We start from the raw sequence: 24,527 nt of genomic DNA on the forward strand, positions 1-24,527 counted from the left end.
TTTATATCCTCTCTACTTTGACCATGATCAGTTGTTTTGCTCCCCAAATAGCAAAATTCCTTTACTACTTTAAGTGTCTCATTTCCTAATCTAATTCTCTCAGCATCACCCGACTTAATTCGACTACATTGCATTATCCTCGTTTTGCTTTTGTTGATGTTCATCTCATATCCTCCTTTCAAGACACTGTCCATTCCGTTCAACTGCTCTTCCAAGTCCTTTGCTGTCTCTGACAGAATTACAATGTCATCGGCGAACCTCAAAGTTTTTATTTCTTCTCCACGGATTTTAATAACTACCCCGAATTTTTCTTTTGTTTCCTTTACTGCTTGCTCAATATACATATTGAATAACATCGGGGAGAGGCTACAACCGTGTCTCACTCCCTTCCCAACCACTGCTTCCCTTTCATGCCCCTTGACTCTTATAACTGCCATCTGGTTTGTGTACAAATTGTAAATAGCCTTTCGCTCCCTGTATTTTACTCCTGCCACCTTTAGAATTTGAAAGAGAGTATTCCAGTCAACATTGTCAAAAGCTTTCTCTAAGTCTACAAATGCTAGAAATGTAGGTTTGCCTTTCCTTAATCTTTCTTCTAAGATAAGTCGTAAGGTCAATATTGCCTCACGTGTTCCACTATTTCTACAGAACCCAAACTGATCTTCCCTGAGGTCAGCTTCTACCAGGTCAGGCTAGGTAAATGACTGAAAAATTCTGAAGTCTGTCAAGCAGCCACACGCTAAATTATACTCTGTCTCGGTGGAAATCAGCACAGGAGTCGAACAGTGCACCGAAAGGAAGTCTCGTCCGGCGAGCTGTAGGTCGCAGCGACGACATCCCGGCGTGACGGTGGTGACGATTCCACGGATGCGGGCTGCAGTGTGAGTGCCGCCAAGAGCTGAGTCGAGGGCCTAAACGGTCGCTAGCTGTATTTCCGATTGTCCGCAGTCGTACCCTCGGAGGCCGGAAGCAGTGCGGGATGTTCGTGCTGCCAGTTTACGTGCACGCGTATAAGTGTGCCGGCCAGTCTGGGCCGACACAGTCTGTCTACCGAGATGCGGAGCTCGTACTGTGTTTGCCCGGCAGCTGCAGTGTTTCCACTGCTGCACGGCGTGTACCGGCTGGGCCGATGCCACGAGAGGTGCTGTTTGCATCGAGTAGCCTTTGCAGCACAGCACTCTGCAATGGGGTATTGTGTATTACCAGTATACACCGTCTGTCTGTGCATATTCGTCATAACTGATAACATCGCGCCCCCCTCAGATTTAGTTATAAGTTTGCACAGTGGATAGGTGTTGAAAAACTGAACACAGATCAATCGAGAAAACAGGAAGAAGTTGTGTGGAACTATGAAAAAAATAATCAAAATGTACAAACTGAGTAGTCCATGCGCAAGATAGGCAACATCAAGGAGAATGTGAGCTCAGGATTGTCGTGGTTAGCGTGAGCAGCTGCGGAACGAGAGGTCCTCGGTTCAAGTGTTCCCTCGACTGAAAATTTTACTTTCTTTATTTTCGCAAAGTTATGATCTGTCCGTTCGTTCATTGACGTCTCTGTTCACTGTAATAAGTTTAGTGTCTGTGTTTTGCGACCACACCGCAAAACCGTGCGATTAGTAGACGAAAGGACGTGCCTCTCCAATGGGAACCGAAAACATTTGATTGCAAGGTCATAGGTCAACCGATTCCTCTACAGGAAAACTCGTCTGATATATTCTGTACGACACTGGTGACGGCATGTGCGTCACATGACAGGAATATGTTGTCGACCCACCTAATTTGTACACTTAGCAAATGGGTGAAAAGATTCTGCTACCTTGCCCGATTTAGGTTTTCTTGTGGATGTGATAATCACTCCCAAAAATGTGATGAAATCATAAGAGTTTGTCACATAAACTGAAAATAAAAAATTAAACTTTTCACTCGAGGGAAGACTTGAACCTAGGACCTCTCGTTCTGTAGCTGCTCTCGCTAACCACGGGACCACGGCGCTCATTAACTTTCATTGTCCTTGATGTTGCCTATCTTGGCATGGACTACTCAATTTGTATATTTTACTTATTTTTTTCATACTTCCACACAACTTCTTCCTGTTTTCTCGATTGATCTGTGTTCAGTTTTTCAAGGCCTATCCACTGTGCCAACTTATAACTAAATCTGAGGGGGGTGCGATGGGGAGGTTCCCCTGTTAGTGTTAATTGAATCAATGTAGAAGGGTGAATGGTGTTTACATGACGTTTCGTTTTACAGGTGGGTCTCGCTTTGATAGCGTATGTGTTGCCATTTACTGGGCTGGTGTAGATGGTGGTAGGAGGGTGTGTCGGTAAAGTCTTACACCAGGGATGTCACGGAGGTAGTGTAGGGAAATGGGTGCAGGTGCAGCATAGGATGGGGCCAGGATATTGTGGAGATTTGGGCGGGGAGGTCAAGGGAAAACTATTGTAGGTGTGGTGGGCAAAATATCAGACAGAACGTACGTCATTTCGTGGAACAATTATAAGAAACGAAAACTTAGACCATTTGAAGTGGTTGATAAGTACACTCGAGACTAGTATAGTACTGAGTTACAATATGTGTCCTCTTGTACTCTTTTTTTGGAGGTATCAGCAGTACCAGGATTGAGTGGTATGGTCCAGGAAGTCTCCTTTTGATCTAGATTGGTGGGGTCATCCGTCCAATGAAGGCCGAGGTGAGAATGGTGATGTATTGCTGTAAAGAGTGTGCTTATGAACAGATATGTTTGCATTAAACACTAAGGCCGTATGGGAGGGAATGTTTGACGAGGAAAGTATGGCAACTGTCACAATCTAAGTGCTGCTGTTTGTTTGGTGAGGGTGAAATGAACATAGAGGGAAGCGACATGAGATTTAGAATAGAACTGTGTGAAGTGTAGTTGGGAGAATATATGAATGAGATTCCAAAAATTTCAATAGCTCAGCCTCACTGTGAGTTCGTATGGCAAAGACGTCATCAGTGTATCCTATCCAATCCAGGGGCCGAAAGCTTATGGAGCCCAAGAAAGCCCTCTCTAATCAGCCATGACAAATGTTGATTATTTTCCTTTACTGCTACACAAAAATTTGTGAGTATATTTCATCACATTATCACCAAAATTTGGCTCTAGAATTCATGGAACCCATTCATTTCTTCATCACATTCTGTACATCACATCAAGGATAACAACCTACAGGGATGTGAAGTGAGTGTACATTACAGAATGACAAGAAACATATAAACTTACTATTTAGATTGTATTGACAACATGCTGTCACTAGGTGCCATCCATGCTAAATTTAGTGAAGTAAATTAGAAAGGAAGCTGCTACTTACATAAACTGCTGCCTTTTCAGTTGTATTATAGTGGCGCAGTTTATGAACTACTGGGGATTTAAAATCTACTTCACATAATATGTGTTACTTGAAATAAAATAATTACTATATCTGTAAATACCAATCATGTTGACAGTGCATTACTCTTTGTCATGCAGCTTTACAATCAACACTGACATTTTTGATGTACCAAAGAGAACTTTTCTCTGTTTTGAATTAGGAAATTCAGAAAATTTTCTCAAAGAATGGCATATGAGGTACATTTTTAATTCTCTTTCGAATTTTTGGATGTTCCCTATCTCTTGCTGTAGACTGGAGCTTGTTGAGTATCTTAGCAGCAGAATAGAGAATAGATAACTCGATTCTGAACCTTAGACGAGGTGGCAAACTTACTTGACTTAATTCCTTTGGTCCCTATGGGGACGTAGGGTGTCCAGGAGAACTCGCCATCTGTCTATGTCTTTGGCCATTTGCCTCCGTTCTGCCCAGGTCTTTCCAACTCTTTTTGCTTCACCTTCCACATGCTCCTAGGTCTTCCTCTCTTCCTCATTCCAATGCTTTTTTCTCGATGGCTTCATCTGGTTTTCTCAATGTGTGCCCCAACCACCCCCACTTTCTCTCTTATATCTGGTCTTCTATAGGTATCTGGTTTTTTATTCACCAGAGCTCCTCATTACATATTTTTTCTGGTCACCAGATATTCATGATGTTTCGGAAACATCTATTTATGAAGCTTTGTAACTGGGATGTTATCTTTTTATCCATTTTCCAGCTTTCACTGGTGTGCATAAGGACAGCTTTCAAATTTGTATTAAAACCTTGGATTTTTATTTTGTACCTGATATTTCTATTTTTGTATATTGGATACAATCGTATGATGGCAGCATTTGCGGCTTTTCACGTCATCACCAGCTCCACCATCTTCCGTCACTATACTATGCAGATACAGGAATGAGTTGACTGTCTCCACCTGCTGCTCCCTATTGACAGTGGCACCTCCATGTTCCCTGAATTTACTCTCATTTCCTTTGTTTTGCCTATATTTATCCTGAGGCCCGCAGTCTCTGCTGCTTCTTTCAGTAAGTTTAATTTAGCCTGCATATCAGTCAGCCTTTGAGCTAATAAAACTATGTCATCTGCAAAATCCAAATCCTCCAGATGTTCGTGGATCCCCGATTGGATTTCTCGTACCCTGCATGCTCTAACTCTTCTCATAACTGAGTCTAGAACAAGGATGATAAAATGCAACCCTGCCGGACTCCAGTTGTTACTTTTATGTGCTCTGTTATATTTCCTTTGTGGAGTACGCAACATTTGTGGTCATCATGTAGATATTTTATGATGTTTAAGATCTTCTGTGGTATACCATACTTCCACAACATATGCCAGGGCACTGTATATTTCACGGAATCGAAGGCCTTTTGAAAATCAATGAATGCCAGGTACACGGTGGCTCTAAAATGATCCTAAAAGTAATAAAATTTTACATTAGTAAGGACTAATGTAAAATTGTAAGTACCAATCGTCGTTGTCATATTTCTGTAATGCAAGCGCTCTCTAATTTGTGTTAAAATGTATTCTTGGCTTAAGTTTCATACTTTTCTAATGTAAGCTATGATGTTCATTGTCCTTAGGCCACCTTCTGAAGAAGACAAATTTATATTTGTCGAAACCTAGGTAAAGAATTCTTTATCCATTGCAACTGGTCGGCTGATTATAATTTTATTATGTGGAACCGTTGCTGTTGTGCAGCTATGTTTAAATTATTGAAGATCCTAAGAGTGTTAGTAAGATCAACACAACTGTGTTGTGCTCTAAAACTGGCCTGTTCACGCAGTCGCTTTTCAAGAGACTCTTTAATTCTGTTGAGGACTTTACTGGGCACTGACAACAATGTAATACCGTGCCATTTGTTACAGTCTGACAAATCTCCCTTCTTTAGGAGCTTTACAACAAAACCATTTTTCCACTCCTTTTGAGATTTCTCTTCAAGTCAAATATGCTTCAGCAAGGGATGGAGCATTTTAAAAGTACTTTCGAGGCGGCAAAGTGTACGTGAAAGTTATTTTTGTGGCTTCAATTGGGACTGTCTAGGTCACAGTTTAAAGGAAACTGATTTGTATTGTCAACAACAAGAACAATTAAGGAAGTGACTGTAAGAAATTGAGCACCCTTAAAAATGCCTCTACAACGTTTACAGTTATTACTTTACACGATATGCTTCCTGCTTGCATCCATTGAATAAAGTATATTCACACTGTCCAGTCACATTAATGTGACAACCTGTCTAAAGCCTGAATAACCACCTTTTTCAGTGTGAGACATGTGGGAAGAGTGTCGGTGACGTTTTTGAAGGTGCCGACAGGAATGCCGAGTCGTACCGACTTCAGTTTCGTGGCCAGCTGAGCTAGATTCCTCAATTGTGGATCCGTAGTACGAACAGCTCGATCGAGGTGGTCCTGCAAATTCTTGATTGGATTTAAATCTGGAGAGTTTGCTGGGCAGGGGAATTCGATAAACTTATCCCAGTGCTCTTTGAATCACTGATGTAGGCTGCGAACTGTGTGGCACGTTGAACTATCCTGCAGGTAGATGCCGTGGTTGCCGAGGAGAAACAAACTGCACCTAAGGGTGGACACAGTCTGCAAGGATAGACGCGTACTTGTTTCAATCCTTTATGCCTTCCGGAATGACGAGGTCACCCAGGGAATGCTGTGAAAACGTCCCTCAGACAGTAACGTTCCGACGATTATTGCAGGGTGCCTGCTTTCAGACATTACACGCTCTGTGTGCCAGCGGCCGTCTGATGGATGGAGTGTAAAATGTGATTCGTCTGAAAAAAAACCATCTGTTGCCACTTTTGGGGAGAGCACAGCAAGTGCCATAACCCAATTTCCCAGAATTCCACTGAGGAAGAGGGGTCAAAATAAGTGTCTCGATTTACCATTTCTGAAAAAAATGGTGGTCACAGTTTTTGACGTACTTTATGTGCCTTTTGCTGTATAACAACCTCAGATGAAGTGGTGGCACATTATTTAGCATCACAGCTTCTTAATTTTGTGCCCCGTGTTCGAAACTTGATTATTACTTTTACTTTAGTTTTTCATTTATATACCTATGTCTGTAGAAGACTACTACAAGAATGTTTTCAAGTGTATATTGATGTAATGTTGTCCTTATTCGTCTAGGAATTGAATTGTCTGTCAGGTGAATGAATTTAAAAAAAAATTACTTGAAATTGTTTTCAGTGAAATTCCTGTAGTGTATCTCGATACATAATGAATAGGGTGTGCCAGTTTTCAGAAAAGTGATCAGTCATGTGTGGTTTGCTGTAAAATTATCTCCAATGTGTGAAATCTTCACCAATGTTAATGATGCTTCTTTCCAATGTGAGATTCATATGAAGAAAAGTCACTGTAGCAAACCAGCCTTTGCACAATACTCATGGTGTTTGGAACATCGGTGGTCCGAATGTTTCTACAAGCACTATCATCTGATGGAGTGCACCTAATCTTCCTGAAGAATAAACACTCGAATAAAATATAACAATTAATGTAAGAATTGTTATGAGAATGAAATATCAGACTGTGAGAATTTAAAAAGATTGTAATCCTTCAACATACCATACAAACACATATACTGTAGAGGAAATGTGGGACACTTATTGTGAAATCCGGTTGTAATTTTACAGTTAATATAACACCCTTGTATCCCCTAAGTTGATAAGAAACAATCATGTAGTAACCTTCTACAGATATGGATAGATAAAAAATAATAAATAAAAATGGTAAACGGGTTACGAACACAGGGTGCAAAATTAAGGAGCCACAATGCTAACAACTGAGCCACTATTTTGTCTGAGGACATTGCGCTATAAGAGGCATAATAAAGAACCTCGAAAATACCTCACAAACTGTGACTGTCAATTTTTGAGAAATATGAGGGTGATTTCAAAAGTTCTCGGGATCACCACAAGAGGTCAGTGTTAGCGCAATGAGGTTTTCACGTCATATTCATTCGACTGTTGCCTGCAAACACATGGCACATCAGTGCTCTTGAGGAGAGCTGTGGCGGTGACGTGGCTCTGTTGTTGTTCCCGCGTTGTGAGTTGCGAAGATGGAAAAAATCAAGATTCGAGCAGTGAGTAAGTACATCATAAAGAAAGGTATGAAAGCAAAGGACATTTGTGCTGATTTCCAGAATACACTGGGAAATCTGCTCCTTCATATTCAACTGTTGCCAAGTGGTCAAATCAATTTAAGTTTGGTCAGGAGAGCTTAGACGACAATCCGCGCAGTGGCCGGCCAAGTTGTGTCACTGCTTCAGAAATCATTGTGAAAGTACACAAAATGGTCACGGAGGACCGCCGATTGAAAGTACACGAAATTGCTCACGCTTTCCAGATGTCATCTGAAAGGGTTTATGAAAAAATTATCTGCAACACGGGTGCTGTGACTCTTGACGGTGGATCAAAAACATACGAGACTGGACATATCGGAACAATGTTTGGCCCATTTAGGAGAAACGAGCAAGATTTTTTGCACCGGTTTGTGACCACAGATGAAACTTGTGTGCCCTACTATACCCCAGAGACAAAACAACAGTCGAAGCAGTGGAAACATGCTGATTCTTCACTGCCAAAGAAAGCAAAGACAGTTCCTTCAGCAGGAAAGGTCATGGCATCAGTGTTCTGGGATGCAAAGGGGATTCTGTTTGTAGATTACCTCCCCACTGGGAAAACAATTAGTGGAGAATACTATGCTAACGTCCTGTGTCAATTGGCGAGTAGCAACTATCCTTTTCATAATATTGTTACATTCCATTCTGGATTTTCCAATGTGTGATTTTGCCATCTATATATTTGTTACACTTTTAGCTTTCCCTTCTTTGTTTGGCAATGGCTTGACATCTGAGCTCTTGATATTTATACAGCTACTTCTTTCCTCCAAAGGTGTCTTTAATTTTCAGGTAGGTGACATCCATATTTTGCATAATTATGCATATGTCTGCATCCTTGCATTTCTCATCTAGCCCTACTTGCTTTACCATTTTGTGTTACATATCAATCTCATTTTTTTTAGACATCTGTGTTTCCTTTCTCCTCTTTCATTTTTATATTTTCTTCTTTTGTGTATTAAATTTAATATTTCCTCTGTTGTTGAGTAATTTCTACTTGATATTGTTTTTCTGCATATTTGGTCCTCTGCTGCCTTCATAATTTCATGTCTAAAAGCTACCCATTTCTCTTCCATTGTACTACTTCCCTCTGTTTCATCCAGTTTTTGCCTAACCTCCACCTGAAACACTCAATGACCTCTCATTGTTTGCAACTTGTCTAGATCCTATTTCCTTAAATTGCTCCCTTGCTGCTAGTCCTTCTGTTTTTCCAGTTTTTGTGCAGTTTATAACCAGTAAATTGCATTCAGAGCCCAAATCTCCCGCTGGAAATGTCCTGAAACTGAAAATCTGTCTTACCATTACATTATAATACCAGGTGACCTAAAAGTCAGTATAAATTTGAAAACTGAATAAATCACGGAATACTGTAGATAGAGAAGTACAAATTGACACACGTTTGGAATGACATGGGGTTTTATTAGAAGCAAAAAAATACAAACATTCAAAAAATGTATGACAGATGGTGCTTTATTTGATCAGCATAGCAATAATTAGCATAATAAAGTAAGACAAAGCAAAGATTATGCTCTTTACAGGAAATGCTCAATATGTCCACCATCATTCCTCAACAATAGCTGTAGTCGAGGAATAATGTTGTGAACAGCACTGTAAAGCATGTCCGGAGTTAAGGTGAGGCATTGGCGTCGGATGTTGTCTTTCGGCATCCCTAGAGATGTCGGTGGATCACGATACACTTGCGACTTCAGGTAACCCCAAAGCCAATACCCGCACGGACTGAGGTCTGGGGACCTGGGGGGACAAGCCCGACGAAAGTGGCGGCTGAGCACACGATCATCACCAAACGACGCACATCTGTCGGACATTTTGTGAACTTTTTTTTTTTGTTCTAATAAAACCCCATGTCATTCAAAGTATGTGTGTCAATTTTTACCTGTCTATCTACGTTATTCCATGGTTTATTAAGGTTTCAAATTTATACTGACCTTTTGATCACCTGCTATTATGAAAAGGAAAGTTGCTACTCACCATATAGCAGAGATGCTGAGTTGCAGATAGGCACAAAAAAATGACTGTCACAAATAAAGCTTTATCAAAAACACACAAACATAACTCACCTACTCGACTGCAATCTCAGGCAACTGAGGCCTCAGTTGCCACAGTCATATGTATAAGTCGCATTTGCATGAGTGTGCGTGTGTGCGCACGTGTGTGTGTGTGTGTGTGTGTGTGTGTGTGTTTTGTCTATTTTTGACAAAGACCTTACTAGCTGATAGCTGTGCCTATCTGCAATGCAGCATCTCTGCCGTAGGATGAGTAGCAACTTTCCTTTTCATAATATTGTTACATTCCATCCTAGATTTTCCATTGTTTGATTTTTACGATTATATGAACTATGTGAAACCTTAGAGTGTCACCAGTTCTTTTCCAAGCATACAGTCTTCTTATTGATTCTTAAACCAAGTATTTATGATTATCAAATTAGTGCTGTGCAGAATTCACCCAGGCAGCATATTCATCTGTTCCTAGGCCATGTTGTAATATTTTCCTTCTCTTGCTACTCCTACTGTCAAATACCAGCCCTCCATCATAATTAAATTTTCATCTCCCAAAGCTATCTGAATAATTCCTTGTATCTCCTCATACATTTATTCAGTCTCATCATCATCATCATCATCTGTGGAGCAAGTTGGCACATAAACTTGTGCTCCTGTGATACTTGTGTGTTTTTTGTCCATCTCGGTTACAATAATGCATTCACTATGGTGATCATAGAGCCTTGACCACATTCCTATTTTCTTAATCTTTATTAGGCCTACTCCTGTATTACCTCTATCTATTTGATTTTCTATTTATAATCCTGTATTCACTTGACCATAAGTCCTATTCTTCCTGCCACTACACTTCATAATTCCCACTATATCTTACTTCAACCTCCCTGATAAATATCAGACAGGAAATTAAAAAATCCAATATTCAAAAACAAAGCCTGTCATTTTACATTTTATCAGAATATTTGAACTCAGGAGTGTAAATACCCCATGAGTCAAGTATTTGAATTGGCTACATTTTTCTTTGCCAGTACGTGGGTAGCTGACAGGTCTGTTTAAAGTTATGAAAATACATAGTTTGAAGTAAACGGCTCTGCAGTTTCCAACCACAACACTTTGCAGCCAAGTAATTTTCATATACTGTGCATTCCTCTATAGGATCCAATGTGGAATTTCATATTCTTGTGCAAAAGACTATGACAGGTTAACAGAAGATGACATGCAGGACATTAGAAGTTAGCAAATGGACTGTGGTTTCTAATTCTGTTGTTGTTCAAATTTGCCCAACTCTCTACTTCATCAAACTGCTCATTTATATCACATTCTTTTCCTTTTCTTCTTCTTCTTCCCAGAAATTCTCCATTCTAGCTCTGTGCTGTTCCCTTCTTTCTTCTGCCCATGACCCTCTTCTCTTCCTGCATGTTTTCTTTGGGAAATCCTTGATTTTTTCCTGCATTTAATTTCTGTCTGTTTTCTATGTCTTCCCCCCCCCCCCCCCCCCCCCCCAAACTCCCGTGCATGTTTATTAACTTTCATAAACCAGGAAAATTGGTTTCTTTTTATTTTTATCAAAGGAGTTTAATATTTTTTTCCATTATTTTTAAGTGGCTGTGAAATACAAGCTTCCAATTTCTCATTGTATCTATTATATCTTCAAACCTCATTGCTTTGCAGTTTCAAAATCCCAGTTTCATACTTTAGACCCATTTTTTAAAAATTATTATTCTTTCTTTCTTCTCTAAATTACTTAACTTTTTGGCTGTGGCAAATACAGTAAGCAGGTCAAAATGGATGTGTGTTACAGTATGTTATTAATAAACAGTAGGTTGTGGGCTACCCATGACTGTGACTCCTAAAGTAGGGATTGTTAATTACTAATATAACACCATCATTCAAAAATTTTATTTTCTGTTTGCTGTCCAACACATCTCAGAGCAACAACTCAATTTTCAATGACTGTATGGGTATACTGGATGTTACATCTGCTACAGTTTTCACCTGACAGTGACAAAATGACACAGTTGTTAGACTTAATAAGATAAAGTATACATCAGATAGGATTAATAAGGCGAAGTCAGAAAAATAAAGTCTAATAGCATATTATCTGAATTTGATCACAGGACTTTCGTCTTTTGCATTGGTGCAAAATTTCCACTTTTATGCTTAGAGAGGGTGAAACTCAGTGCTGGCACATCGCTTACTCATCTCGAATAGCTCAGAGGGTGCTGCTGAGCTTAATGTTCCTGTACAACAGACGTATTACCTTTGACGGTGTCACACACCTTCACTGGAAGAGACACAGTGGAGAGATTTGGAATTTAATCTGGGATGGTGACTGCGGAGACTGGCAGTGGAAATTTTCCGCAATCAGGATTTGAACTGGCTTACATCTGAGTCGAGTTCCACTGCACATATTCGCAGTAGCGACCTCGGCTGCAGGGGTCCAGCCTGTCTGTAGGAAAATATACTGTTGTGGAGGAAAAGCCACCTATTGGAAGGCCCACAGGGTGGCATGGAATCACTCCTAAGTATTTTTCATGAGCCTGACAGCTCCTAAGCTTTCCAAAAGAATGAGCAGTGACAGATATGACTCTTTTTGGCAGTCACACTCAATTCTGTTGCAGAGTGATTTTTTTATAAACTATAAAATCAGCAAAGCACCTTTAGGCTTAACTGTAGTGAAAAATAATTTAATTTTCAAGTATAAACATTTTTGGAACAATTAGAAATGTGCTACAAAAACATATTGTGAAAAAGAGACAGATGAAGTTTTACAAGTCACAGCAGTGGCTTTGCATCTGAGACCTGCTAAAGGATACAAACAGAACCCAGGCTGCGGAAATGAGATTTCTCTGTTGTGTTAAAGGATGCACCAGAGGAGGTCACTTCAGAAATGAAGAAATTAGAAGTGAATTAAAGGTTAACTCAGTGCCCAAGAAAATAGCTCCAAACAGAAACAGATTGTGGGATCATGTAGGTAATGTGCATGAAAATCGACTTCCAAAAAGTGTTCTTGATTGCAGAACTAGACAAGCAAGACGGTGGGTGGGTGCGTGCGTGGGTGGGTGGGTGGGTGGGTGGGTGGGTGGGTGGGTGGGTGGGTGAGTGAGTTGGTTGGTTGGTTGGTTGGTTGGTTGGGTGGGTGGGTGGGTGGGTGGTTGGTTGGTTGGTTGGTTGGCTGGCCAGTTGGTTGGTTTGTTGGTTGACTTGGGGGAGGAGATAAAACCAAAACAGAGGGAAGACCGTAGGAGAAATAGCTCGACCTTGTTGACTGGAACAGGTAAAGTCACCTAAGCCATAAAGGAAGAAGAAGAAGAAGTAGAAGAAGAATAAGAACGAGAAAAATAAATATAAACAATGATTTCATTGAATGAATGCTAAAACATTTAAAATTTCCACCATAGGCTATCCAATTCTTTATATAAGATGATCTTTGTTGCATCACTGGCAGATAATGAAATGTATTGCATGATGGAATAAAGGTCATCTTTTATAAAGAATTTGAATATTTAAAATACAACGGTCGATCAAAATGTTCCATTCAAAGACGGTACATTCCAGAGTCAGTGGGCCAATCAGTCAAAATTGCAATCAGCTTTGAGGCAATCGCTTTGATGCACTGAGTATAAGATATCCCTTTGGTAAAACACCATGTTCTGCTGCCCGTAACGGACTGCTGCACATGCTCATTTGACAGGAATTGTCGACATTAGATGACTAGAGGGGTGATAATAGCACAGGGAAAGATCCTGACTGTAGGATGGGTCTCCCACTCGAGTTAGCGTTACCACATCCGTGGTATGGGGACGTGCATTTTTGTAAAGCAGTAGCACCCTTTGGCGCGCCATTCCACAGCAGTGGTTTTTCATAAACGTGCTGTCCCGCATATTTTCTTCATTCTGCGATTGTTGTCTGTTGGTATTTGTCTGTCAGCAGCTGAGAAAACAATAACAGAATGTCAGTCCTGTTTGTATGCATTTTGTAATAATGCTACCACAGTTAACATTTCAGCATTTACTACAAGCACTTCAGGAAGTGGCAAGTGCACACTAATGAGCTGCCTGCATCCCAATGCTCGTATACCTCCATCGGAGTCACACTGTGTTGCATATACAGTGCAGCAGTGCTCTGAAACAGAAACTTTTGTTTGCCTGCCATAGCTTAAGAATTAAAAAACTATGCCAAGGGTGTAGGCTCAAGCATGAAGAAATTAATGGAAAGATTTTATTGATCGGTATATAGGATAAAAGTCTTTACAATCAAGAAATTGTGTATCTATTGTCTTATATTTCCTTTTTTTCTCATTTTATTTTTATTGTGACCTTCAGACATTATCCCCTCAGATAGCCTCCAGTACATGTCATTTTACAATTTAAAAGGTACATCCAACCGCACGCATCACACGTACATAGTCAAGACTCACATTGGAATGGAAATGAAGTCCCGTGTTTCTTTACAGTGTGTAGGGCAGGGCTTCACAACATACGTGCTCGCGGAGCAAGCTGTGAGCAGCAAGGCGCGAGCACGCTACCCCCACTACAGAACCAGAGCGGAGAGTGGGGAAAGTCACGTGGGGCACATAACAGCTGCTGCCAGTCAATGTAAATCCGTGGCCACCTGCAGGGATATCACTCACGAATTATTACTGCGACAAATGAAACAAATAAAGGAGAATGTACACGTGCCACATAATTTTATTAGCTTAGTGTATGCCTCTACATTCGCATTAATTTGTGAACTGTTACACAATAAAAGGTGTCACTGAAGTGTGGGATTCTCGGTTATCTTGCACTTTTTGCCCTTTACAATTGCGTCTATGTTCGGAGTAATTGTTCTTGTGCATTGTAGGCGTAGAGTGCAGTTTAAATTTCGATCAGACAATGCGTTTCTCAGACGCGTCTTGTTACATTTCATTGCAGAGAACAGTTGTTCACAAACATACGTGGAACTGAACATTGACATTATTGTAGCCGCCAGTTTGTGCAAACGAGGAAATCTATCCTGAGGGAAGTGTCTGTAGAATTCCAAAATGTTTTTCTTGTTCTGAAATTTGTCTCTGTATTCTCTGTCACACTGCAAGTCAATAATTTCTTGCTGCAGCTCAGGACGAATCTCTTAAATATTCGCTGAATATTGAGAGAACAGATCAAACTCACTGTCTAGTGCTGTCAGATCTTGAAAGTGCTGATCAACTAAACTATGTGAATAACGTTCACAGTCTTTGTGAACATCTTGCATGGATGATAATTTAGGAAAATGAGCTAGGTTTCCTGCTGACTCACCCAAAGTGTCAATTTCATTTTAAAAGCTCGTATTCGATCTATGAAATGAGTAATCAGCAGATCTTTACCTTGTAGTAAAATGTTCAAAGCATTCAGATGGCTAGTTAAATCTGCTAAGAACGCGAGATCACATTCAAACGTGTGCGCGCATTTCCCCCTCCCTCCCTACTCCACGACCTTGCACCTGCTCGCGAGCACGTGCCTGAGCAGACGCGAGTACTCGCGCACAAAACTGGCCAGTTTTTAAGCCCAGGTGTAGGGGAATGATGCGGGAGACCCGTACTGCCGTCCTAGGAAAGGTCCTAATGGAGGTGGTTTGCTGTTGCCTTCCTCCAACCGTAATGGGGATGAATGATGATGATGGTGAAGACAACACAAGAACACCCAGTCATCCCGGGGCAGGTGATAATCCCTGACCCCGCCAGGAATCTAACCCGGGACCCCGTGCTCGGGACGCGAGAACGCTACCGCGAGACTACTAGTGGCGGACGAGACTCACATTAAGGGTCTAATACAGCTCTTTCCTTGATGACACTTGTGCACATCAGTGAGGTGATCAGCTCTAGTCTCGAAGTACTGCCCTCGATTCCGTAACACTCTGATTTATGCAGCAGTAGGGGATTGTTCACACAGGTGTAAACCTTTGTAGGGCTACAGAAATCTCCTTTGACATTTTGGGATTTGACATGTCCAAAGGTATACAAATTTTCTGAATAAATTGGTTGATTATATTTTTCATACTTTTGCCTTCTGGAAGCTAAACTTATTTAATGGCATGATATATGTTTTTTCCATGAAATTTTTGTACAGGAGCTGCAACATTTTTTCCAAACACTTTTGAAAAGGGTGTAGGGAAGGCGTACTAGTTGATAGTTCCCTATATCTTCCTCTGAACTGCAATTCTATAATGTGTGTTAACCACTATGTACTTTAGATTGTCTGAGATATCATTCTTCTTCAATTGCCTGATTAATTATTATGGATAGGCTTCATGATATTATACTCGAAATTGTTTTATTTTCTCTGTTGGGTATTTCATCCCATCTAGCAGAAGTTTTATTTTTTAAGATAATGCTACTTATTTTCCATCCATAGCTGCAGTTCTTTCGAATTTAGTTAGAAATGCACCATTATCCTGATCAAAATTGGAGGGATGAATGTTTTTATAGGTAGACACTTACATCAGCATCTGATTTTGAAACATTAAAAAAAAAAGAAAAAAAATAATCGCAACATTCTCATATTTTTTCAAGAATTTACTATGGATCTGTCACCTAAGTTAATTTTGGAGGTTTGTGGACCCCCATCTGTGAGACCAAGTTGAGATTTTAAAGGTGACAGTATTGCCTGTGGATTATTTGTGTGTTTCTTAATGAATTTTGTGGGCCATTCTTTTGCTGCGTTTACAATTCTTCTAAATATAATGTACAGGTGTGCTCATCCCAAACTCTCAATTAACCACAATAAAACTTTTTAATGGAACATATGAGGGTCAGTCAGAAAGTAATATCTGCTATTTTCAAACATTGGAAACTCCAGGTAGGAATATCAAAAATTTAGGAAAAGACGGATTGCTACCTACTGTAAAGAAGACACGTCAAGTTGCAAATAGGCACAATTAAAAGATACTCAGATACAGCTTTCGGCCACACCCTTTGTCAGTAAAACACACACACACACACACACACACACACACACACACACACACACACACACACACAAACAAACAAACAAGAACAGCTCACACACACGACATCCAGCTCCATCATCCTGGGCGAGATGCCAGAGTTGGCGGCCCGAGATTCTGGAGTTGGCAGACGTGTGCATGAGGTGTGCTTGCTTTTGTGTGTGTGTGTGTGTGTGTGTGTGTGTGTGTGTGTGTGTGTGTTTTACTGATGAAGGCTGTGGCCGAAAGCTGTATCTGAGTGTCTTTTAATTGTGCTGTCTGCAACTTGATGTGTCTTGTTTACGGAAAGTAGCAATCTGTCCTACATTGTTGATATCTCCTATTTTTTTTTTAATTTCATATGCATTGGATACAGCTACATTGTTCACAATTTGTCACTTTCCAATATCATCATCTCCTTTTTCCACAGTTTTTTCCACCTCGAAAGGAGTACACACAAACCTTTGTGGTAAAAAATTGTGGTCTCACTTCCTCAGCCATGTCGCACAGAATTATTTGAGGTCTCTGCATCTTAAAAGTAATACAAGATGAGCTCATTTCAGTTGGCGAAACAGATGCATGTGCTGATGGATATGTGTGTGTGTGCGCGAGTGTATACCTGTCCTTTTTTTCCCCCTAAGGTAAGTCTCTTCGCTCCCGGGATTGGAATGACTCCTTTTGTGTTCGTTTGTGTGTCTGTCGACCTGCCAGCACTTTCATTTGGTAAGTCACATCATCTTTGTTTTCCTGTTGTCCTGTATGATGGTCCTGCCCAATTGTCATAGTACTTGCAGTGGATCCTGATGCAGTATGGAATTCCTGTATGATGGTCTGGATAGATGTCTGTCCATTATATATATATATATATATATATATATATACACCATGACTTACCAAATGGGAAAGCGCTTGTAGATAGGCACAATAAAAAACACACAAACACACACACAAAATTTCGAGCTTTCGCAACCCCCGGTTGCTGCATCAGGAAAGAGGGAAGGAGAGGGAAAGATGAAAGGATGTGGGTTTTAAGGGAGAGGGTAAGGAGTCATTCCAATCCCGGGAGCAGAAAGACTTACCTTCGGAGGAAAAAAGGACAGGTACACACACACACACACACACACACACACACACACACACACACACACACACACATATACAGACACAAGCAGACTTCACCTTGATGACAGCTTCCACTCTCGCAGGCATACGTTCAGTCACTTGCTGGAAGGTTGCTTGGAGACTGGCAGCCCATTCTTCACAGAGTGCTGCACTAAGGAGAGGTATTGATGTCGGTTGGTGATGCCTGGCATGAAGTCAGCATTCCAAAACATCCCAAAGGTGTTCTATAGGATTCAGATCAGGGCTCTGTGCAGGCCAGTCTAGTATAGGGATGTTATTGTCGTGTAACCACTCTGTCACAGGTCGTGCGTTATGAACAGGTGCTCGATCGTGTTGAAAGATGCAATCGCAATCCCCGAACTGCCCTTCAACAGTGGGAAGCGAGAAGGTGCTTACAACATCAATGTAGGCTTGTGCTGTGATAGTGCCATACAAAACAACAAGGGGTGTAAGCCCTTTCCATGAAAGACACGACCACACCATAACACCACCGCCTCCAAATTTTACTGTTGGCACTACACACACTGGCAGATGATGTTCACTGGGCATTTGCTGTATCCATACCCTACCATTGGATCGCCACATTGTGTACCATGATTTGTCACTCCACACAACATTTTTCCACTGTCCAATCATCCAATGTTTATGCTCCTTCCATCGAGTGAGGTGTCATTTGGCATTTACTGGCATGATGTGTGGCTTATGAACAGCCGCTCAATCATGAAATCCAAATTTTCTCATCACCTGCCCAATTGTCATCGTACTTGCAGTGGATCCTGATGCAGTATGGAATTCCTGTATGATGGTCTGGACAGATGTGTGTCCATTACACATTACGACCCACTTCAACTGTCGGTGGTCTCTGTCAGTCGACAGACGAGGTGTCCGCCCCCGGTAGCTGAGTGGTCAGTGCGACGGACTGTCAATCCTAAGGGCCTGGGTTCGATTCCCGGCTGGGTCGGAGATTTTTCTCCGCTCAGGGACATTGGTGTTGTGTTGTCCTAATCATCATCATTTCATCCCCATCGACACGCAAGTCGCCGAAGTGGCGTCAAATCGAAAGACTTGCACCAGGCGAGCAGTCTACCCGACGGGAGGCCATCGTCACACGACATTTCATTTCATTTCAACAGACAAGGTCAACTGTATGCTTTTGTGCTGTACGTGTCCCTTCACATTTTGACTTCACCATCACATCACAAACAGTGGATCTAGGATATTTATGAGAGTGGAAATTTCGCATACAGACATTTGACACAAGTGACACCCAATCACCTGACCACATTCGAAGTCTGCGAGTTCTGCGGAGTCCACCATTGTGCTGTCTCACAATGTCTAATGACTAATGAGGCTGCTGATATGGAGTACCTGGCAGTAGGTGGCAGCGCAATGCACCTAGTATGGAAAATATGGTTTTGAGGGTGTCTGGATACTTTTAATCACATAGTGTAGGTGAGGAAGAAGGTAGAATGAGGCAGTTGGTACCCCACTGTTCAGTCAGTCTTGTAATAGAGAGGAGCATATTTGCCTTTTTCGTGCTGCAATAGGAACATTTTCTGCCAGTTCCTGTCTTTCCACTGGTACAGCAGGACATGTTGCTTATATGAAAACAGCTTTGTGAGTCAGTAAAATTTTGATAGCTTTTACTTGTATGAAATTGAAAGAATGCAAAACTAATTCTACACCTCAGACTGAATTTTACATGCACAAAAAAAAATTTCCTGTGTTTCAGTACTACACCATGGGATGTTCAGAACCATTCCGATGAGAATGGAGACACTTTACAACATATTTCTCCATGCTGCATCACTTTATAAACAACATTTTCATTCACACTTTTTTTTTTTTACATGTAAATTCTACATGTGCAAGCAGGGTAACTCTGAAACTTTTTATCTCAGAAACTGACAAAGATATCAAGAAAATTTTCAACATTGTTAGATATTGGTGTCCTGGCAATATATTGTAAAAATTACAGCCACTTGCTGCAGATAGCTGTCTTGGAATCCAAGGCTTGGTCTTGGTATCCAAAAACCAGGTCTTTGAGGTGTTCTTGATAACAGATAAAGATTTTTGAAAAAAAATATTTAGAGATATATATTATCTCATTAAAATTTTAGCAATTTGGTGCAGTTATTTATTATTTAGATTTTGTCTCACATTGGAATTTACACACATATTTTATATGTACATGTAAGGTAATTTTGAACCTCTGCATCTCAGAGATGAATAAAGGTATCATTAAAACTTTCAAAGTTTCTGATTGGGATCTGAGGAATATATAATAAAAATTTCAGCTATTTGTTGTGTAAAGTTATCGTGGAATCCGCAGCTCAGTTTTGATACTCAAAAGCACGTTTACCAGGTTTCCTCAGGAACTACCCATGAACTAAATGGTGCCTCCGTGAGCTCCTTAAGGGGAACTGTGGACCACATCTAATGCAAAACAAACCAACTGATTTGCTTCATGTGCCTAAGCTAGAGGACATGAGTAATATTCAAAATTTGACCCTGTGTTGTAGGATAGTTACAGTAAGACAGTCCTTCTGTCAGACATACATATGGTCTCTCACCTGAGGACTTTTGACCCTGCCTTCCTGTCACCAATAGAACTTGAGGATGAGCCCCAGAAAAATCTTTTTTTTGGGTGGGGGGGGGGGGGCGGCAGTATTTCAGAATGTATTAGGTAGTGTATGCTGTCACACGCATACCGACTGTGAGACAGTTGCCTTTAGTATCAGCGGACCTCAAAAAGTAAGTTACACATCAGAAATGGCAGGCTAAGTAACCTGTGCTGAATTATGCACTACACTTCAAAGTAACAGAGATACACGGCACTATTTTTTGACATTGTCATGAAGTGTGTGTAAAGAGTTGTCGGAATGCTGTAGTGACTGTTCAACTTCTCGGGGATACAAGTGGAGTTCAATAACTAAGCCAATGCAACTTTTTTTCCTATGACAGTTTCAGCTGAATAACCACAGAGTTTGTTGTGGGATATTCCCAGTTCAGCCCCTATAGTTTCATGAATTTCCAACAAGTAGCTGCACTATACATAGTCTTCAAAATGATGTCTGTAACAGGAGTGCATTCCAAGCGGAGAGGTGTCATTGAATTTCATTTGGTGTAAAACCAGAGCATTACGGAGATTCATACATGCTTCCAGAATTTCTACAGAGACCTGACTGCGAACAAAGGAACAGTGAGTGGTTGGACGAGGATTCTGTCACCATTGCAATGAGGTCGTGCAAGCCTATCCGATCCCCCATGTACCAGCTGGCCACACACAGCTGTGACTCCTGGAAAGTTGGAATGAAAAGACAATATCAGGTGAGCTGATTGCCTAACAGAAGATCATAAAGAGCAACAGAGGACCTTCTGTGCAGTGTTGCTTGCACATTATGGGGCTGATCGTGACAATTTTCTATTGAATATTGTCACAGACATCTAAACATTGATTCATTATTTTGAACCAGAAACAAAACAGCAATCTAAAGTGTGCTGCCCCAAAACCTTCTCTCTGAAGAAAACAAAGAAAGCCACATCCTCAGATAATAAAGTTGTGGCGACAGCCATCTCGGCTTCTGAAGGGGTTATTCTGTTTGATGTCACCCCCTCACAATGCAACGATTCACTCGGAAGTGTATTGTGCTACCGTCAGGAAACTGAGAAATCAACTTCAGCGTGTTTGTCACCGTGAAATTGCGAATGAACTACTTCTCCTCCACGACAACACGAGGTCTCACACGAGTGTGCGCACCACAAAACTTCATCGGACAGTTTTCCTCGTCACCCCTACAACCCAGATCGTGTACCTTCCAACTTCCATCTGTTTGGCCCGACAAAGGACACACTCTGCGAGAAATGGCACACGGGCGGTAGAGAGGCTATCGATGCAGGAAGATGTCTGCTCCGACTTTGACCAGCGCAATGGTACCGTGTGAACATACAGACCCTCCCAGTTATGTGGTGTAAGGCTGTCACATTGGACAGAGATTATGTTGGAGAATAGTGTTTTTTAGTGAAAAGAATGAGGAATATTATGGTGTATAGGGGTCCTGACTAAACCACTTTCAGACCAAGAATTTGCCACATTACTTGTCGAATGCTCCTCGTAGATTGTTTTCCTTACACACCTGTCAGACCGCATTCTGCAGGATCCACGGAATACGATGTAATCTGATGTTGTATGACAGGTGTGTCCATTTTAACTTTTCCTGTCTTAGATGTAATAACTTGAGTTGTTATTTAAGTGATTGTAGTTGCATTGCAAATGAAGCTGTAATGCTTTGCTAATTATTTGCCAATAGAATAACTTTAAGGGCCACACGGCAGCATTTCCCTTGCTCGTACAGCTGTCAGAGTCAGTGTGTGTGCCGCAGGTGGAGGAGATGGTGCACTACGCGCTGGTGCGTGTCCAGGACGAGCAGCTGAGCCCGCCGTCGACCCCACTGGGGCCTCAGCGACAGGGATACCTGATGGCGCGCGCCTCCGAGGACGAGCCGTGGCGCCCTGCCTTCTTCATACTCAAGTGAGTCCCGTCTACTGGTCCTACAGTGTTTCTCTCAAAGCTGCTGGTGATGCTTATTGGGGCTCGTGTGCATTTATAGCCATCAGGTACCTAGATACCTTGATGAAGTTCCGCATGTCTGGAACTATTATGTAGTAATTTTATTAGGTTTTTACATTCATAAAAATACACACATAAAAAAAGTCCTAGAAGTCCTGAAGATAGACATTGACTTGTGAATATTGTATCACAGACACAGTCCCTTTGACTGTTCAGAGATGTCACTGAACCCACCCAAAGATGTAAACAACCCTGCACGAGCACCGCCTGTTAGACGGAAGCGGTCCGACAGCCGATCGATCCAGTCAGTCCGCCAGGAAGGAGGTACACAGCTCGTATTGTCTGTAGTTCAACCATGCCTAGATGGTCAACATCGCAGTTCAATCACATCCACATTGTTACTTTGTGCCAGGAAGGGCTCTCAACAAGGGAAGTGTCCAGGTGTCTCAGAGTGAACCCAAGCTATGTTGTTCAGACATGTAGGAGATACAGAGAGACAGGAACTGTCGATGCCATGCCTCACTCAGGCCGCCCGAGGGCTACTATTGCAGTGGATGACTGCTACCTGTGGATTATGGCTTGGAGGAACCCTGACAGCAATACCGCCTTGTTGAATAATGCTTTTCATGCAACCACGGGACATCATGTTATGACTCAAACTGTGCTATAGGGTGCACGATGCGCAACTTCACTCCTGACGTCCATGGCGAGGTCCATCTTTCCAACCACAACACCACGCAGCGCGGTACGGATAGGCACAACAACATGCCTAATCGCTCACTCAGGATTGGCATCACATTCTCTGCACCGATGAGTGTGGCATATGCCTTCAACCAGACGATCGCCGGAGATGAGTCTGGAGGCAACCAGGTCAGACTGAATGCCTTAGACACACTGTCCAGCGAGTGCAGCAAGGTGGAGGTTCCCTGGTGTTTTGGGGTGGCATTATGTGGAGCCGACATACACTGCTGGTGGTCATGGAAGGCTCCGTAACTCCTCTGCGATACGTGAGTACCATCCTGTGACCGACAGTGGAACCGTATCAGCAGCATATTGGCAAGGTGTTTGTCTTCATGGATGAAAATTCGTGCCCCATCGTGCACATCTTGTGAATGACTTCCTTCAGAATAACGGCATTGCTCGACTAGAGTGGCCAGCGTGTTCTCCAGACATGAACTCTATGAAACCTGCCTGGGATAGATTGAACATGTCTGTTAATGGACAGCGTGACCCACCAAACACTCTGAGGGATCTACGTTGAATCACCATTGAGGAGTGGGACAATCTGGACAACAGTGCCTTGATGAATATGTGGATAGTATTCCACAACAAATACAGCCATGCATCAGTGCAAGAGGATGTGCTACTGGGTATTAGAGATACCGGTGTGTACAGCAATCTGGACCACCACCTCTGAAGGTCTCGCTGTATGGTGGTACAAGATAAAATGTGTGGTTCTCATGAGCAATAAAAAGGGTGGAACTGATGTTTATGTTGATCTTTCTTCCAATTTTCTGTACAGGTTCCGGTGCTCTCATAACAAAGATGAAGCGGAAGTTTTTTTTGATGTGTTTGTATGCTTTCTTTGGATGTGACGTATCCTTCTAGTAAAAAATGTTCAGGTTCACTTGACAATTTTGAGTAAAGAACTGAGTTAATTAATTGCAATTTTAGAACCGTCCTCCAAAATTTTTTAGTCAGAGATGACTGTTGTTATTGATAACATACTCTACATTTGGCAGTATGTGAGAATAGTGCAGTGCTGGGAGAAATGTCACATCACTAAAAAGAAGGGAAAAAAGTAGAGTAATGATATTTTTGGAATGCATTTGTCTAGGAACCATATTTAAGTGATTAACATTACAAGATCACAGGTTAATACAAGCACAAGTTAAGAGACTGCAAATATGAAGTGCAGGTACATTAATAACAGGTGTAATCACCAGAATGTCGAATGTGAGCATGCAAACGTGCATGCGTTGTATCACATAGGTGCAGGATGGCAGCTTGTGGGATGGAGTTCAATGCTTGTTGTACTTGGTCAGTGGATACAGGGACTCCTAATGTTGTTTGTAGATGACACTGAAGTTGTCATCCGATAATGTCCCGTGTGTGTTTCATCTGAGACAGACTCGGTGATCGAGTAGACCGAGGCGACGTGTCGACACTCTGTACTGTACGACAGTAGTATGTGGGCGAGTGTTATCCAGTTGGAAAACACCTGTGGAATGCTGTTCACGGATGGCAGCACGACAGATCAAATCGCCAGATTGACGAACAAATTTTTTGTCAGAGTGTACGAGATAATCACAGATGCTCCTGCTATGTTATGAAGTCGCACCCCAGATCGTATCTTTAGGTGTAGGTCTGG

The 24,527-nt window shown here is 41.6% G+C and overlaps 1 protein-coding gene across 1 annotated transcript in view; it reads left to right on the forward strand.

The window, feature by feature from the left end:
- LOC126108285 (uncharacterized) overlaps nucleotides 1-24,527 on the forward strand; it is a 235,549-nt gene that overhangs the window by 174,687 nt on the left and 36,335 nt on the right. The window contains exon 16 of the mRNA XM_049913509.1: nucleotides 21,897-22,117. Within this exon, the coding sequence (XP_049769466.1) occupies nucleotides 21,897-22,117 (221 nt within the window). The remainder of the gene's footprint in view (nucleotides 1-21,896; nucleotides 22,118-24,527) is intronic.

The sequence above is a fragment of the Schistocerca cancellata genome, chromosome 11 (genome assembly GCF_023864275.1).
Source record: "Schistocerca cancellata isolate TAMUIC-IGC-003103 chromosome 11, iqSchCanc2.1, whole genome shotgun sequence".
NCBI classification, from domain to species: Eukaryota; Metazoa; Arthropoda; class Insecta; order Orthoptera; family Acrididae; genus Schistocerca; species Schistocerca cancellata.